Raw genomic sequence first — 17,892 nt, 5'->3', positions numbered from 1 at the left:
TGATGAGTTGTGCTGTCAGAACTTCAAATCCAGAAGACAAACTATAAGCAAACTCGAACATTTTTAGCTTTCGTTCATGTTCCACACATTGCATCACACCATGAACGCCGGCTGTTCAAGCTTAAGAACAATGTTTAATCCTTTGCTGCACTGAATTTGACTTCCCTGGATGTTCTGTCCAAGACTGGCAAGTAGCAGTTTTGCAGGTGGAAAGCCGATGAGGGATCATGTCCTTGTTGATAAGCTATAATAACTTATAATGGTTGGATGGCATAAATGTGTAGAGGACGACAGAGGTGCATATACTAAAACTTCCAACTGTGGGAAAATAGCAGGAAGCAAAACCATTGGTGGTGTAGAATCTAAAAATGAAAAGGCCAGCAGAGGAGTTTGCAGCAGTAATTGAGAAAATAATTGAATTGGAAGAAAAAAGGGAGGGGCGGGGGGGGGTGGGAGGTGGGGGGGGTGCAAAAAACAAAATGCTATCTATATTTTCAACTGCATTACTGTATATTCATAAGGCAACTGATAAAAATAAAATAAAAATAAAAAAAATAATGATGTTATCAGTGATGGATTACTATACATATTTAAAATAACTCAGAACTTTCAGCAGGTAAAGTTTCAAACTGAAGTGAAGAGAATAAGAACTAATGAAACATCAAAATATAGCACTATGCAAGGAACAAAAGTCTGCACTAACCGGACCTTGTAAACACTGACAAAGTTATTTTCCTTCAGCATTAATTAATTTGACCTTCCAATTTCAGGAATATTTTTATGTCAGCTAAAGTAGAACAATATGAATTTCTCAGCAGTTGAATCCCAACGTCAGATGTTCATCATCATTACATTTATAAATAGAAACTAATGATCTCAAATCCAAAGCCACCAGAAAAACCTTGATCCCTGGATTAGAATGGCCAAATAGTAAACACTGTCTTTACAAATGAATAACCAGGTTTCACTTTAAATGAACATGACATGAATGTAAAAACTTTAACAATCTTGTACTACCTATAATCACCCTACCAATTTTGCTGTGTGTGGGCCCTGCCAGAAACTAACCTGCTCCCCAGTTTTAAGCTTTAACTACTGTTTAAGGAACAGCCTTGCAGACACAGGAGGAGTGAGAGGGAGAAAGAAATTATTTAGCTTTTTATGGTGGTGCTAATACTTTGTTTATGTTTGGATTAAGGATTGACCTTTGAACATCATCGGCCACAAGATCATTCAGCTCATTCAGCTTGGGACTTGCATCAAAGTTAATCACTCACCCTTGTGCTGGGGGCTCATTAAAACGCTCTCCAGACATGCGGGCACCCACAGAAAAACAGGCCTGTGGCTCATTCTGGGTTCCTGACCCGTAATTTAAGAAACCCTTGAGGTCTGCTTCCGTCATCATGATAATAAATCTACTGCCTGCTGTGCTGTTGAGAGCAAAACAACACATGGAGGAAAATCGAAAGGTTCTGAATCAAACTGAATACTAAATATTTTAATATTGTCTATTAATCAGCATAACAATGGTAAATATCCATCAGCAAGGGGAAATACTTGTTATAAGAAAACTGAAATCAGTACAGTTAACTCACGAGGTTTCACAGCTGTCGTGATCCAATATTCAGCAGGTTACTACTGTCTGAGGCAGTTTGGAATTCAACATATACATTCAGCATTTTAACAAAGCTAACTGTATACGCTTGTAATAAATTGTCACACCGGGACTGCATCCACATACACCCCCAGATGCTTTTTTCTGAGATTCTCTGCATTCAGCATTTTGCTCATGCAGCTCACAATAACACAGATAATCTCTTATCTGGACAAAGCCAAATAAGAAACCTGGGATATACTGATGTTATCTGGGAGAACAAGCCCAACACTCTGCTGTATTACGCTGAGAATATTTCTATGCTTTTCTGATTGAGTCAAAAATGCATACAAATGGTGCAACTCCTAATGTAACCTGATGCAATGTACAGTATAAACTGTTGGCCAGGAATCAGTGTGTATGTGTTTGTGTAAACTCAATGACACCTTTTAAAACTACCACTTAGTGTGATTTCATATAGAGAACATGGTAGTTAGACGTACCCCTGCTCTCTCCTTGTCTCTCATGCTGACCTTGCCAGTGTGCAGGTAATGCTTGAATGCTATAATTACACAGCATGCGAAAGTGCTGTGTCTTTGCATGTGTGTGTGTTTCTGTCCTTTATCATCTGTGTGTAAGTATGTGTGTTCTCTAATCTAAGTGTGTGTTTTATGTGTATGCGTGAGCTCAGACAGGCCCCATCGACCTGTTGAGAGCAGTAGCTGTTGTCATGGTAACAGAGGAGGAGGAGAGGAAGATTTCGGATCTGCTATCTCTAGAGACAGAGGTACTCACAGAATACAGGACACACACACACACACACACACAAGCATACACACACACACACACATATTTGAAGCCTGTAGAATACAAGCAACACAAAAAATGCAAAACTACGCACACACAGAAGAAACGCACACAGTGTGCAAAGTCACCCACAGACTAATGTTTAAACATGCTGCATTTAAACAGGCCCACACTGCAGTTATGAAGGACATCCTAAAGTAGAACAGTTGGAAAGGCAAGCAGGCAGACTGATTGACGGTTTGATGGTGATTTTTTAAACTAGTGGAGAAGGTAATTTTGCTACTGTTCTGCTCCTTCCATTTTTATTTACTCCATCCTGTTAACATTTCTCTTTTTCTCATCTCTCAAGAGCCCACGTTAATGTCCCTCTTCTTTCCTACACTCATCTCATTCTCTCACCTCTTTCTCTCTGTCACTGTCTCTCTCTCTCTCACTCTCTCTCTTCCATCCCACCCTTCACAGCTGTTTAAATGAATGATGCTGGGAATTGTGGGTAATGATCTGAACGCTCATCAGTCACTGGGTGAGATTGTTCCAATGACCCTGAGAGTTTATGCATGCATTTTTTTCATTAATTTCCTTTTCTTTTTTGGGATTAGCACCACTGAGGTGAACTACTGATGCTTTGACTACTGATAATCATAAATACACAATGTGACCAGCAGAGAGACTGTCTGTATCCACTAGAATCAAAAGGAGATTACACACACTTAAAAAGCCTGGGCTGGTCCCATTGGAAATTTCTGTTGTTTGAGTGATATAATACGGACATATGAGTATGGTCTGGATTTTCACAGTAAATGTAAATGCAGGACTGAATAGGACCAGTTATTTTGCGGTTCGCTGATAAATATCCAGGTTCATTCGAACATCACCAAAAATTCATCACTAGATAATTTTTAAAAAACGTATTTCTCGTAGTTTTACTGCTCTGACAATATGGTAGCTGCAGAAATGAGAAAAGAGTGGAAATCCAGTAGAAAAATCTTTTCAATCCATGTTGTTAATAGTTATAGGTGTGGCATGTAATGTAACTGCGTAAAAGCACAATTAGAAGTCAGTTTTTAGGCTTGATTAAAACACATTTTCATCCATATTGTTACATGTGCAGTTCAAAATCAGTCCTAGACCTTATATAATTTGATAATTCGCTAATGCAACCCAAGCACACACACAAGCGCTCTCTGCTTCTCTCCTCTCCTCCCTTATGATCCCCCTATCCTCTCCCCCTCCTCCCCCTCCTTACTCATTATTTGCCCTCCTGCTTCTCTGTCATTTTTTTTTGTTTACATTTCCCATCCTCCCCTCAGTCCCTCGCGCACTTCCTCCCACCCTCCTTAGCGACTCTGCTTCATCATCTCTCCTGTCGACATCCATGTCCTGCCCATATCCCTGCCCTTCTCATTTCCCCGACCCCTCCTCTTCCTCTCCTTCTCTCCCGCTCAGGACAATGTGTGACTGTGCTCTTGCTGAGCTCATGTGGACCCTCTCCTATTATAGATCACTTTGACTGTGACACTGACCATTTCTGTCTCTCTCCCTTTCTCCCTCTATCTCACCCTGAGGGAAAACGAAGTCATTATGTTCGGCAGCTTAAAAAAAAGAAAAACAAAAAAAACTCCAGGAGAGGAAGCAGAAGGACGGGTGGAGGAACAGCAGGAATAAAGGGATTTGGATGGACAGAGGGAGGGAGAGAAGGATAATAAAATGTGGGAGAGACTCTAAGGTGGAGGATGGAGGGAGCAAAGGAGTGAAAGAGGCGTGGATGGACCTGGGGGAGAGAAGATGAATGCACTTAGAAAGAGCTGGGGGAGAGAGATATGCTGGGGAGAGGTGTGAAGGAGGGATGAAAATGACACAATTTGTTTTATCCTCCTGTGAGAAAACAGAAAAAAGGACAGCGAGAGGAATGGGAAAAAGGATTAAAACAAGTGACTGGAGAGCAGAGAATCGCACTGAGACACGGGAGAGAAGAGAGACTGATTAAAAGAAGAGAGAGAAGAAGGAATAGAAGAAAGGCAAAGAGGGTTACTAAACAAAAGAGGAAGCGTGATGCCTTCTCAATCTGTTTACATCCTGCATCCCCCGAAGCCTCCTTTCATTTTGCCATGTTTTTCTACCTGCATCTATCCATCCAGCATCCATCCATCCATTCTCAGCACAATTCATATAGATTTATACTCACTTTTAAGTTCATAGTTCTAAATAGATGCAATGTTGCACACATATACAGTATATATGTGAGATGTGTGCATTTCTCTGGTTTAGGTTCTTTTTTTAAACAGGTATTGTCTTTTACAGCAAGTCAAAATCTTTTTATGGCGGGAAAATACTGTACTGCCCTCTGAAAATGAAAAACTTCAAGTTAGACCTTGCACCAAAACTTTTGCATTATCTGTCATTCTACCTAGATTGACTGTTCATTCTCTGCAGCAACAAGGTAGATTTATTTCACAAAGAACTGACCTCTCTTGCATGAGTTGGATGTCCCCATCTTGTAAATTCAACCCAGAACAAAACTCAGTAAACTTCAGTAACTCAGAAAACTTAGAGCTTAAGAAGGCAGATTCTGTCAACTCTGAAACATGACACAGTCTTGAAAGTGAAACATGTTGCATGTTATTCCTCCTTGCAAACAGTATGCACACAACCCTCCAATTATGGTTATTTAAAGGATACTTCCACTCTACAATGCTGATGCAGGCCCTGCGTATGGGGTTCTTGAGCGTGAGACAGAGTAGGGCCCGTGGCGGCCTTGTTGCTGTCGTCGTTGTCTGTTTCTTGGGCTTAGAGCTATAGTGTTGTCTCTTCCTTTGCGTGGAGCTGGCCGTGGAGATGGGCCCGCCCCCTCCCGACCCAAGCCCAGCCCCTCCACCCGCAGCAGCGTTGCCCATCATCTTTGCCTGCCGCGCAGCATCGATGGCCGCCTGCCAGCTCAGGGCTGCCCCTGGTGTGGGGATGTGCTCTGGAGCCAGGCCCACCACACCCACCCCATGGTTGACCCCGCCCCCTCCTCCACCATGGTCACCATGGCTGCCACCACCACTATGCTCGTTTGTCAGGCCGGTGGGAGGAGGCCGAGGCAGGGGCGGCGGGGGAGAATAGTCGGAGCCTGGAGTGGAGAAAGAAGAAGGAGAAAAAGGAGGAAAAAAATTAATAACACAAGTTCATTGTCAGCTCTTAAACCACTTGTTGATTTAATACATCACATATGGGTCTGTGAAGTTGTTGCAGTGTTTCAGTTTTCTACAGTCTGGTAGTGGTTGACTTTGGAGGCTTCAACAGTGTTTGAATTGTTGACAAATCAGTTAGTGAGCCCTGTATATTTTTCAGACACTCTCCCTGTAGAATAGACCAATGACTAATATACTCCCATCTGTCAAGCAAATACAACAGAGCTAACTGTATGCTCTTTAGTTCCTCATCATATTGTGTCCATTCACTTTGTGTCAACACACACCCCGGCACTCATCAGACCAGCAACTACTAGGCTGGTGTAGTGAACATTCTCCATGCTACAAATAAAAAAGGCTCATTTTATTTGAAAAAAATTATAGGTATAACCTTCATCATAGTTTTTTATTTTTGTAATCACAGCTTTTAAATAAATCCAAAACAGAAAATATCTGTTCCCTTTGTTGCACACTTCCTGTTTTTCTTCTTGACAGTATAGAGGTAGATTTTTCAAAAATTTTACCCAAAAGATTTAACAAGTTGTCATTTAGAAATCTCAAAAAAAAATGTTTGACACAAGAAATAATTACTAGTAGAGTGCTACTATGTTCTAATGACAGGGTGTGGGTAAATGTAGTGTGTGGTTTGATAAAAGATTGTAGACATCAAATACATGAAGTGGAATAAAAGAAGAGAAGAATGTTGGAGAGAAATGAGAGACAGAATTACAATAATCTCAATGAGATTACATAGTTATGTCAGACAGACAAATTCTAGAAATAAGACTAAGTGAGGAAAAAGTAAGAGAGTGTGGATTATCCATACTGTATGCTTAGCCAGATTAAAGACACTTACAATATCCACTCAGTCTCTCTTTCCCTCCGACATCTGAACAAGGATTCCACAAATGCTCTCACCCTGCACCAGATTACATACTCTGAAATTACATAGCCTACCATTTCCTAGTTTAAGACAACATTTATTTGTGGTACTTTGTGTCAACAATTGTTAGTAATACAAACGATAATCATGCACGCATACGTGAAATTCATAATGTGTCTGACAAAGGAGCGGCATTGCTTCAAGGAAACTGCAGTATACTTCTGAAACTAAAAAGTCCCAGTTACTGATGATATGAAAACATTTCAACAAAACTGACAGAACAAATTTTGTTTTTGAGCATATTTCAAAATAAATTAAACATTTTTTAATTGTATCACCACTTTTGTTTGATGTGTTCATGTTTAAATAATGTATATAACTACAAACTCTGTAAATGTGTAAATGTATACTGTAACATATACCTTAAGTGTGTATATTACTTTGCAGTGACAATTAAATGTATCAGTGCCTTGAGTAACACATCAATATGCTGATTTCAAATGAAATCACATCTGATCAAAGGTAATTCCCAATGTCAAGTTCACAAATCCCAACAAGAGCAAAGCTACCTTAGGGTAAAAAAGAATACAGAATTTTAAGAACTCCTGTCAGGTTAATCCAACCCGTGCTGTTACAATAGAGATAAGGAAACAGAAAGAGAGAGAAAGAGGAAAAGGGTGAGAAAGAGAGGATCAGGGGTTAGAGAGAAGAGGCTGAGAGAGACAGACTTATCCTGTATGCTTAGCACGATTACAGGGCGGTTATAATATCCGCTGAAATCCCATTCCTCTCACTTCTGAGCCGTAAGTTTCTACATATGCACTCGCTGTGTAAGATGGCCTGGGAGAACATTATATCAGATCCCGTATCACACACAGCCTCTATCCTAATACGTTGTGTTTACAGCCTGAAGGTGCTCATACTATGATATGTATCATCCCCAAAGCCATACACTGAAGTCAATGTGTGTGTGTGGTACACAGCACACCTGACCTCTGACCTCCCCTCTCTTTCATTTGCTTACAGCTTACTTAAAGATATCTATCTACAGGTGTTGCTGCTTCAGCCACACAGTTTAGGGAAAAAGAAAGGAGCTATCCAAATGTGCTGATAATGCTCATTTTCAAAAGTGCTTGGCAAGTTTCTTGGAAAATTTAATCATTTACTTTATTACTCAGTTAAATTTGCATTACTTCACAAACTACATTACTTCACAAACAAATATTACTTCACAAACTACACTACAGTTAAAGAAATTCTTCATTGTTATTTAATTATTTGCTTTAATAAGTTAGGCTTACTTTAGTCTGTATCCGTGTTACAAATACCCACTGCATAAATGTGCCTTACAATAACTCCAAAGCCACCACACCACACGTTTCATCTTCTGTATTTAACATGAAGTGCAGTGGTGAAATAAGTATTAAGCCTCTTTCTTTAAGTAAAAATAACAATATCATGATTCAAAAATACTCCATTAGCCCTGTAGAACTGTTAAAACGCAGCTGATTATTTAACTATTTACACCTGTGCTTTTCACACTATAACAAGTCAAAGTATATTGTGTTAAAAAAAATAAATAAATACATATGAATTACTGATGCATTCATGTGAAGTGTTTAGATACTGGTTTGATCCATAATATATGAGAATTCAAATAATATAATTCACCATAATATGTTTAACTGTTTTGGATGAAATTTTTTATCTCACATTTACATCTGTGAATTGTAGTGAAGCAGCATTAGTAGCAAGTGATGAAAATAAGATATAAGGTACAAGAACCTCAAAATTGCAAGTGTAGTACATATACAGTATATATATATATTTAAGTAGCTAAACTCCACAGCTAACAGGTTGAGAAATATAACAAAGCGAGTAAAGCTAGCATTTGTATTTGGCAGATATCTATTAGCAACTAGCTTAGCCCCGTTTCAGAAGTGAAGCAAACAAGTGACAACAAACTAAACAACAATTTGCCAGTCAACTAACAGTACATAGCGTCTTAAACTTAAACTTAAACTTAAACAAAGTGAGGATTACCAGAGGGGAGAGGGGGGGAGGGGGGGGGGGTTGTCTTCCTCTCTTGTTGGCGGGGGCTAGCTAGCTGGCACGGCCTGCCTCCAGTCTGTGCACCAAGCTAACCATCATGAACCAAACAGTCTGTCTCCCTTTCCTCCCCATCCAACAAAACAAGAAACAAACGTTAATTATTAGTTGTAATCTCTTATTGTCACTAGAAAAAGTAATTATATTCTACTCCTGATAGTCTTATTTTGAAGGTATGTCATAGTCTAGTCCGTTACACCCCTACTCACCATGTACCTGGTCACAAAAGAGAAATCTAATGACCTTTCAGTAAATTTGCTATTAGTTTTATACCTGATTCTGATTCTTATTAATGTATTATATACACATTATTAAAATTGTATGGTATGACTTATTTTATTGAAACTCTGGTTTCTTGGTTTTATCTGTTTTTTTTTTTGTTTTGTTTTGTTTTGTTTTTTTCTTTTTTATGTTGAACCTTTTGTAATATTTGTTAGGTTAAGTGTTTTTTTTCATTAAATTATTTTTATCATTGTATTTTCATTGAAGCTAAAATAAAACTGGAATGCTCTAATGGTAATCTTAAAACATACGCACTGACTAAACAACAACACAAGATATGTCTTCAGATATTTACGAGCAGTGTGCATTGAATGCAGCCATAACGCCAAAGGAGTTGTTCTTTAGATTCACCAGTGGTGAAGTCACTTGATATCAGATGCAGCTGTGCCTTATGGGAAATATCACCGCAGTTTCAGTTTGGATCGTATCTTTCATCTCATTACTCGGATGGAACTAACATTTTCCATATATTCTCAAAACTCTGGGGCTGATGTTACAGGTTTTGAGCAGGAAATATTTACTTTTATCATACATACAAGCATGAAAACACACACACACACACATGCACACACATCCATGCTGTGCATCTAGGACTGTCCCAGCTGATTCTCTATACAGGAAAATCCTCACTCTCTACAGCATTGACTCCAGTGAGAGTTAATATCTGCTTCCTGACTGCTGTTGCACATCATCATCTCTCTCTGTCTCTCACTATCTCTCACAAACACACACACACACACACACACACACACGCACACACGCACACACACGCACACACATAATCACTTTCAGCATATTGTACTGCTGCGTGATCAGTTTATCTCACACTGCCTGCCCCTCTCACAGGGTCTGCCCCACTGAGAGTGTGTGTACGTGTGTGTGTGTGTGTGTGTGTGCGTGCGCTGCATGAGTGAGTGTGTGAGGATTAGAGGAGAGTAAAACTTTAATAATACTGAGCTCACTAATCTGTCTGTCTGACCGCATGTTTCTCTGCGTGTCTGTCCTGTCACATGCATATGCACAGCCATGTTGTGTGCGTGTGTGTGAGAGTGTTGTATGATAGAGTGTGTACTGAAGTGAGTGACCGTAATTCCATTAGCAGCTCTTTATTCTGCTGAGGGGAGGGGGGGGGGCAGCAGCCCGTGGAAATATGATTCTGACTGCAGGGGAGAGGGAGGAGAAGGGAAGGATGAGGGGGATAGAGGAAGAAAAGGAAAGAGGATGAAGACGACGGGATACAGGAGGGAGGTGGATATATGAGGAGAGAAAGGGATGGTGAGAGTAGGGAGAGGCAGACAGAGGGGATAGAGAGGCAAGAAACAAAAACAGGCGAGGGAAAAAGGGGGAAAGCGGGAGAAGAGATTAGAATCTAGGAACAACAGTAGAAAAGAGGAAGAGAAGGAGGAATGAGTGGAGGGCTGGGGTGCTTAACCATGAATGGCAGGACTTAATCCAATAATTTATCTGTCCATCATGTGATTTTACAAGAAAAAATATTTAACACTAATTCCCTCTTGGTATTACTGTCAATGCAGTCAGTGGTGTTAGTGCAGATAAAGGTTTCCACAGTACTTCAGTCAGTCTGTGGCTGTTGGCTGTAGCTCCACTTCCATCATGTTATTGTCATGTGCATTAAATATAAAGGTCTAATAGACACCCAATACAGTATTACCACATCAACATTATTGTTCTGCAGTAAATGGCTCTGAAAGTCACACTACAGTTAAGTACAGTCAAAGGTTAATTTAATACTAATTCCACTCTAATGTGTTTTTCATTATGACATTTTTGTGTCATTTCTGTATTTTATTCGCACTTGTGTTTTTTTCTTATCTTGCATTTTTATTTAACAATTTCAAAATAGTGCAATAGTCATTTTTCACAACAGGCACTGTCATAGCGGAAAAGCACGGGTGTTAACATTGAGCTTTGTGTTCGTACGTGATGATTTATGCTGCTGTATACAATGAGGTGAACCAATAAGAGATGGGTGTTATTGTGCATATTAACTGGTGCTCCACAATGTATGCTAAGCAGTTCATCATGGATAAAAGAATGGGTGACAGGACATTTCCACAGCAAATATTATAACTTGCCACACTAGGAGAAGCACAGGTGTTACCAATAACATTTACAGTGGCTCTGTTCTGCTCAGGTGTCCCAGTGAGCCATGACAGTGAGCCAGCATGCAAAATGCCAGGACCCTGAAACTGAAAGAGCTGCATTAAATTAGGCCATCATTAGCTTTATTTATACCTGTGCTTTTCCTACTGAGGCGAGTCAAAATGTCTTACATATAAAAAACGCTAACCCTTGGTAAGGGGATTTTCAAGACCCTTCACACAGTTGATTTTAATATTTTTGGCTGATTGGACCTCTTTTCAGGACTATGCTGAGGTATTTAAAACTACTAGACTGCCATCTCCTGTTAACGCTGCTGTTTATGGTGGGAGAAGTTACACCTCATCACCACTTTCTCCCTGAGCAGGATTAAAAGCTACGGTCAGTGAAAATCACACATTTAAACATAAGCATGTAATAGATCACATTGGTACAAGCATAAAACAAGATGAAATGAATAAATGAAGCAGAGGGATGGAGCAAAATGTTTTAAGAGACTTTGTACATCAGTCCATAAACTGTAGAGACAGTCAGCATTCACTCAAACTGAACTTGAAATGAACCTAACTGAACCAAACTTCAGTGTGAACTGAACTGCAGACTGTAATGAGCTGTGATACAAACTCAAGTCAGTGGAGCTGTTATCTACTTAATGATAAAGACTGGAGGGAGATGGTATCACTGCAACTCTGAGCACTTTGCCGTAAAATGTCATTGCTACAGACAGACACACACACACACACACACACACACACACACACACACACACTACAAACTGATCTGTCTAGTATTGCTTTCCAACAAAACACAGTTCCTGTACAAATAATTGCAGCAAAAACTGCATCAGTGGAAGAAGGAAAACTCATCCAGACCTCCAAAGTCTAAAGTTGCCCTGCTCCTTTAATTGGCTCAGTGAGATGACAGGCAAAGATTGGGACCAATCAGATTATCCCATCCTTAATTAGTTTCTCATGTCATCTCCTCTGTGTGCCTTCCTCTTTTTATCTTTTTCTTCATGCTTTTTCCTTCCCCTCCGCTCAATCCAACAAGGGTATAGTCGTGTGGACAGTGATGATGTAATTATCAGTCAATTAACTGATGATGACACCTGATCAGACACTAATTAATGGGGGACACACACACACATACACAAACACACCTTACAGCAGCTCTAATTCTCAAACCCAAAAAAATATATTAACAGCCTGGCTAAGGTCCAGAAAATTGAGCCTGACCAATTGTCTTTTTCCAGCATATTTGGGTACTAAAACACACACACACACACACACACACACACACACACACACACACACATGTACACAACAGTCCAGTCATCTGCCACCCCAGCTGAACTGTCTTTTTTTTTTTTTTTTTTTGAGAGATGACCTCCTTTTGCTACTGTACCTCTTTTTCCTCCTCCTCCCCACTAGTTCTGCATCTTATTTACGCCTCCCTTTCCTCTCCTCCTCCTCATCATCATCATCATCATAATTGCCAAATCCTTCATCCATCTCTCTTCCCCTCCTCCTTTCCACCTCCTCCACCCTCTCCTTCCTACATCTATCTCCTCATCATCTCTCTATACCTATTAACCCTCCCTCCTCCTAACACCACCTCTCTTCCTTCTTCTCCTTCTTTTCTCCCCAATCTATAGAGCTGTCACTCCCTCCATTGGCTCTCCAGCAGCGGACAAGTTCATTTTCAGCCGCGCACCCTTCCTCTTTTCCTCCATCAATCTACCCCCCTCATCTCTCTCTCTATCTCTCTTGCTTCACCGCTCCTCACGCTTTCTCCCATCACTTCCCTCTCTGTCACTTTTAAATAGCTGACAATTATTCTCTCTCTCTCTTGCTCTCATCCCTCCATATAACTGAAAAGTGCGACCTGTCCGTTGCCAGTCTGATCCACAAGAACACTGCTTCATCACTTCCTTTAACAACCATTTTTAGACTCTGATTTAGAATAAAACATCTAACGTAAAACGGTATAATAGAGGTGAACTCTTTGTGATTGCCACCACTTTAGTGTTTTTCAGGGATTGTATGACATCCCATCATGCTTAACCCTCATTATCATTGTCATCATAAATACCAGTTGTAAGCCTTACACTATTTTTATCCAATTTATGTGTCATCCAGTCACACACTCGCTCACACGCACACACGCATGTAGTATATTCACAAACCTGAAAGAAGAGTACAAGTGCTTCTGTATCAGCTGTGTAAATGTGCATGAATTTTGTAGGCTACATACGCTGTGTGTGTGTGTGTGTCTCATTTCCCTCTCTCTCACTCTGTCCATATGTGCCTATTATATGGCTGAGTGAGCACACCACACAGACACACCTGCTCCCCCATGCACACACATGCACAGACATACAAGGCTCACATATGCGTACACATATACACCTGCTCCCCTTGATCTATGACCCCCCCCAAATAGATTATTACAGTATGCATACACACACACACACATACACACACAGACATGCACAACCCACACAACATGAGTATGAAATGCATGCAGCTTACAAGGAAAAAACATGAAGTGGCAAATTGCATGATCGGACTGAAGATGGTGCGTAAACAAACATGACAACCAAACAAATTGAAAACTTATCATTCTGTGCAGAGTATTCACTGTGAATGGACAAAGGCCTATTGTCAAGGGAAATTCCTGCTCATTTACTGTACATTGAAAATAAAGTGCTTCTCATTTGTCTGAATTCTATGGAGCAGTGAACCTCTGCCTGTTACAGTTGAGCTTATTTGTCCCATTTTGCCCTGTCAACAAAAAGACATCATAGCTGGGCATATTTACTTTTTTGTTATAAATGAGGTCATTTTAACAACAAAATAGCTACAGGTACTTGTGATGCTCAATATTTTTTTTCCCTTGCTGTTATTGCACTTTTCATTGCATTGAGGTCTAGCTATAAAAACCCCTATCGTATATGGATTTATTCATTAAACTGTAACATACTATCTGAAGTGGAAAGTGGAGTTCAGGGGAAATGAGAAAGTGTGTGCGTGTGTGTGTGCACAGTCCTCCACATATGAGATAGATATGACAGTAACATGCCAAGGGAATACGTGAGTATGAATTATGCAGGTGTGCTGTGTGTTCAACAACACATTGCTCACTGTCATCTGGATTTTCTAGTTTATTACTGTGTGGCCCTGCCCTAAAGGTGTCAATCATGGTTCTGAGGCATGGCCTGGAGCTGACCAAGTGTACCCCCACCCAAAATGAAATGGAATACATTTTTATTGCCTTCTGAGGTTACACATTTTGTACCTTTTATTTTTATGCATTATGTCATTTGTTCCTGGATTTTTACACAGTGTGAGTCACCATTTAAAAAAAATCCTGTGAATGGCAGTTTCTCACTGGAGATTCGGGAAAATTAATCAAGGCAGCTAACAGGGACTATAAAATATATTAATTGTCATGTAGCCCTTTTGAAATGACAATTGTTATAACAATGACATATTATAGTAAATCCTCACAGGGCTAACTTTGAGCCGAAGATAAGACTACATGGTTTTAAGCTGTTAAATACTTTGGAAGTCGAGTTAAATCAGCCCCTTGGCTGGCTAGTTGAATAGTGTCAGCCAAATCCAACAAGGTCTTATTTTTTCATGACAGGGTGAAGAGTGAATTTCCCTCCTGATGATTTTTCCTGCTAGGTGAAAGTATTTGAACCAAACTGAAATATCAACATCATCAAACTATGTTTTTGTAGTTTTAGGTCTGACTGAATTTAATAAAAACACACAGTACCTGATTACACAGTGAGCTGAAATCAACTGACTTGAAAATCTCTCATAAAATGCAAACATTAAGAGTCAGGCTAATTAACCTTCCCAGTTTTGTCAGTTATGTTTTTATTTTCATGTGCAGAGGGAACCTTTTAACCTTAAGTCATAGGGTGGGGGTTGGGGGTGGGCAAGATTGTGACATTGCAGACTTGGATAAACACAATGTCTCTTGTGCTTCAAGTCAGTGTTTTACGACAACCACAATCTTTCCCTGGCCTTAAAATTTGACCTTTTACGATATACGCTCATTGGCCTTTTTGCCAAGAGTTGAGAAGAGATGAGAAGATTGATGCCATTATCATATCTGAAAAGTAAATATGAAACTACTGCCAAGAGGTGGTTAACTTAGCTTACTATAAAGACTGGAAATGAGGGAAACAGTTAACCTAGCTCTGTCCAAAGGTAACACAATCTGCCTACCAGCACCTATTAACTCACTAATCAACACATAATATCGTGTTTGTTTAATCTGTACAAAACCTGATGTGTAAAAAGGAGACATTGTGGTTTTATAGATGTTTGTGTGCTGTAGTATTTCTTGCACAGGTGCAGTAACTTTCTGGAGTCATGATCTCCCATCATCTCTGTGAGGTTGCCAGGCAACCCCACATAAAAACTTATCATTTTAACAGATTGCTAGTACAAATGTGGACATGTAGGTTACATTTTTTTAGGCTTTTTTCAGAGCTTTTGAGTAAGCAGCTTGTGATTGGACTTTTTGAATATATGAATAAGTGTGTCCACAAATCTGATTGGCTGTATCTGATTGCTAATTGCCATGGAAAAGAGGGGCAAGGTCTCTTTAATGTTGCATCTGCAGTAACACTGATTTCTCTGTCAGGCCGAAGTAAAAGCAGCTTATCACAACAGGGTCTCCATCTAATCCATTGCTGTTACTGCACAACAGAATTTGACAATTACACTTTGACCTCACTGCACAAAAGTGATTGATACGTTTTCTTCTTTAGATCATTTTAATGGAGGAAATGTATCAAGCAGCTGACAAATAGCCAAAAATTAAGTCATTCTGCTTTGATTTATGACAAAACCGATGCCAGCCACTGCATCAGCATCCCTCCCTAAAACATAAGGAGCTGTGATAGACAGGAAGGATGAATGCGGGGGTGAGGTGAGTGAAATAGACAGAAAAGAAGAAGAGAAAAAAAAGAACTTATGGAAAAGAGAAAAGTCAGAGTAGGAGGGACGTAGAGCAAAAAGAGATACAGGTTGTGTGGAAGAGGAGGAGAAGGAGGAGAAGCAAGAGGAGGAGGAAGGCTTGCTCACACTGCGCCTCCATGCCGACCTCGCATACACACATATTCACATGCACAGTGCAGGCAGCAGATATTAATAACTACTTATTAATATTCATCTGCAGTGGAGAGATGTGAGGCCAGAGTAACCCAGTTACAAACTGTCTCTCCACCTGTCTCTCTCTGTGCGACATTCCTTACATCCATTGGCTTCTCTGTCTTTGCATTGTACATATTAGTCATTTGGCTGACACTTTTTTCCCTGTCATTCTGCTTTTTTTTCTGTCAGTTTCTGTCATTAAAACAACATAAACTGTTTTTTTCTGCCTTATGCGGGCACTCGGAGCAATGGAGGTTGTGGGTAGATCAAAAATCCAAATAATTTACAATGCTTAAGTCCCTATGATAGATCTGGCAACTGTGGTTTTTAGGTTTGTTAACATACAGTATTTGTTAATAATGGGTCCAGAGAGGATTTTTTGTTAATCCATGATTCATTTTCTTTAATTTTGCCACATTCACTTTAGCCAACTTCTGCCATTTTCCTTGCCTGTCTTTGCCTGTTTGTCCTTCTCACTCTCCCTCTCCACATCTGCCCTTTATATCAGTAAAGGGCACAATACGCTCCTATAATGTATAGTATATGCCATTCAGACAATGCTTTCATCCAAAGTGCCTTGCGGCAAAGTAATTGCATACATTTTCTGTACATGTGGTCCCACTGAATGGAACTCCTAACCTTGGCAAGGTCATTACGATGCAAATTCAACCGAGCCACACGTGACCACCTGTGCAGTACAGAATCAACCAGTGTCTGGAATACCTAATGTGCAATGGGTGCATGTGTGAGCATATAGTGACACAAGCATAAATAGTGCACATAAATGATCTTGTGTACCGAGTAGATTATGCATCATCAAACAATCATATTACACACCTGGATGCTTCCTCTATGTATCAAATTTTCATATTATTTTTCACCTTACTGCCACACAAGAACATATGGACGCATTGTCCAGTTAACCATCTTTCCCACTTCCTGTTTTAGTTTCTGTCTCCACTGTCCCCTCTATAAGACATAATAGTACAAAACTGACCTTTAACCAAAAACTATTGCCACATTTAATTCGTTGCATTGTTGCATCTGTATCGATTGTACAGCCAGGCTTTGAAAATATCACCAGCCAGAATCCAAAACCCTGATGGATGTCAGCTTTGGCTGCTAACGCTGCAGATTTTGGCAGCAAACCAAACCATCGTTTGCACGCTCAGTTTTCTCACTTCCTCAAGTCATCTTGTAAACACATTGTTTTATGGTAAAATATGGAAAAAATGAGTCTGAAACTTTTCCAACTTTTCCTCTCAATTCATGTGTCTTTGACATTCCTGTTGAAATGAACATGCTCCAGTGCACTTTGAATAAACCTTCACAGCGGATGCGTTACCACAGCAAAGGCACTTGGCTGAACATAGGCCTATTTTAACTAACTTTGTACTAATGGTTGAGCTCATAATACTACTACTATTACTACTACTACAAACTACTACTAATAATAATAATGATAATAATAATAATGATAACAAGTATTTACAACACAGAAATTACATGCATTAAGTGCACCACATGACACTAAAGGAACATTAAAAAAATGTTATCTTATGTTCACACACAAAAAAAAAATGCTCTCAATAAAGAAAGTATCTTGTGAATATACAGGAGGTGTGACTGTGAACTGCATGTGTAGCCTGCTTATGATCCAACCTTTAAAAAATGAATAGTCTATTTCCAGTCAAAAGTCACTTTGACCATGTTAATACACACATGAATCATGTTGTTACAGTTCATACA

At 39.7% G+C, this 17,892-nt stretch overlaps 1 protein-coding gene across 19 annotated transcripts in view; it reads right to left on the bottom strand.

Moving 5' to 3' along the window:
• The window catches only part of cacna1c (calcium channel, voltage-dependent, L type, alpha 1C subunit), a 197,078-nt gene that overhangs the window by 132,497 nt on the left and 46,689 nt on the right, over nt 1-17,892 (bottom strand). For 18 of the 19 annotated variants that reach the window (XR_011694214.1, XR_011694213.1, XR_011694217.1 and 15 more), the window contains exon 2: nt 5,081-5,513. Coding sequence is in view for 14 of the 19 variants with exons in the window: in XM_071502787.1 (XP_071358888.1) it covers nt 5,081-5,513 (433 nt within the window). In the remaining 5 variants the exon portion in view is untranslated. Of the gene's footprint in view, nt 1-5,080; nt 5,514-8,500; nt 9,374-17,892 lie in introns of those variants that run through there. The other variant, XM_071502800.1, reaches the window with a different exon arrangement.

This window comes from Trachinotus anak, unplaced genomic scaffold (assembly GCF_046630095.1).
Source record: "Trachinotus anak isolate AG129_WGS33_773 ecotype Australia unplaced genomic scaffold, CSIRO_AGI_Tana_v1 ptg000018l, whole genome shotgun sequence".
Lineage (NCBI taxonomy): Eukaryota > Metazoa > Chordata > Actinopteri > Carangiformes > Carangidae > Trachinotus > Trachinotus anak.
Note: the sequence above shows the minus strand (reverse complement) of the source record. Positions and strands in the feature narration are given on the sequence as shown.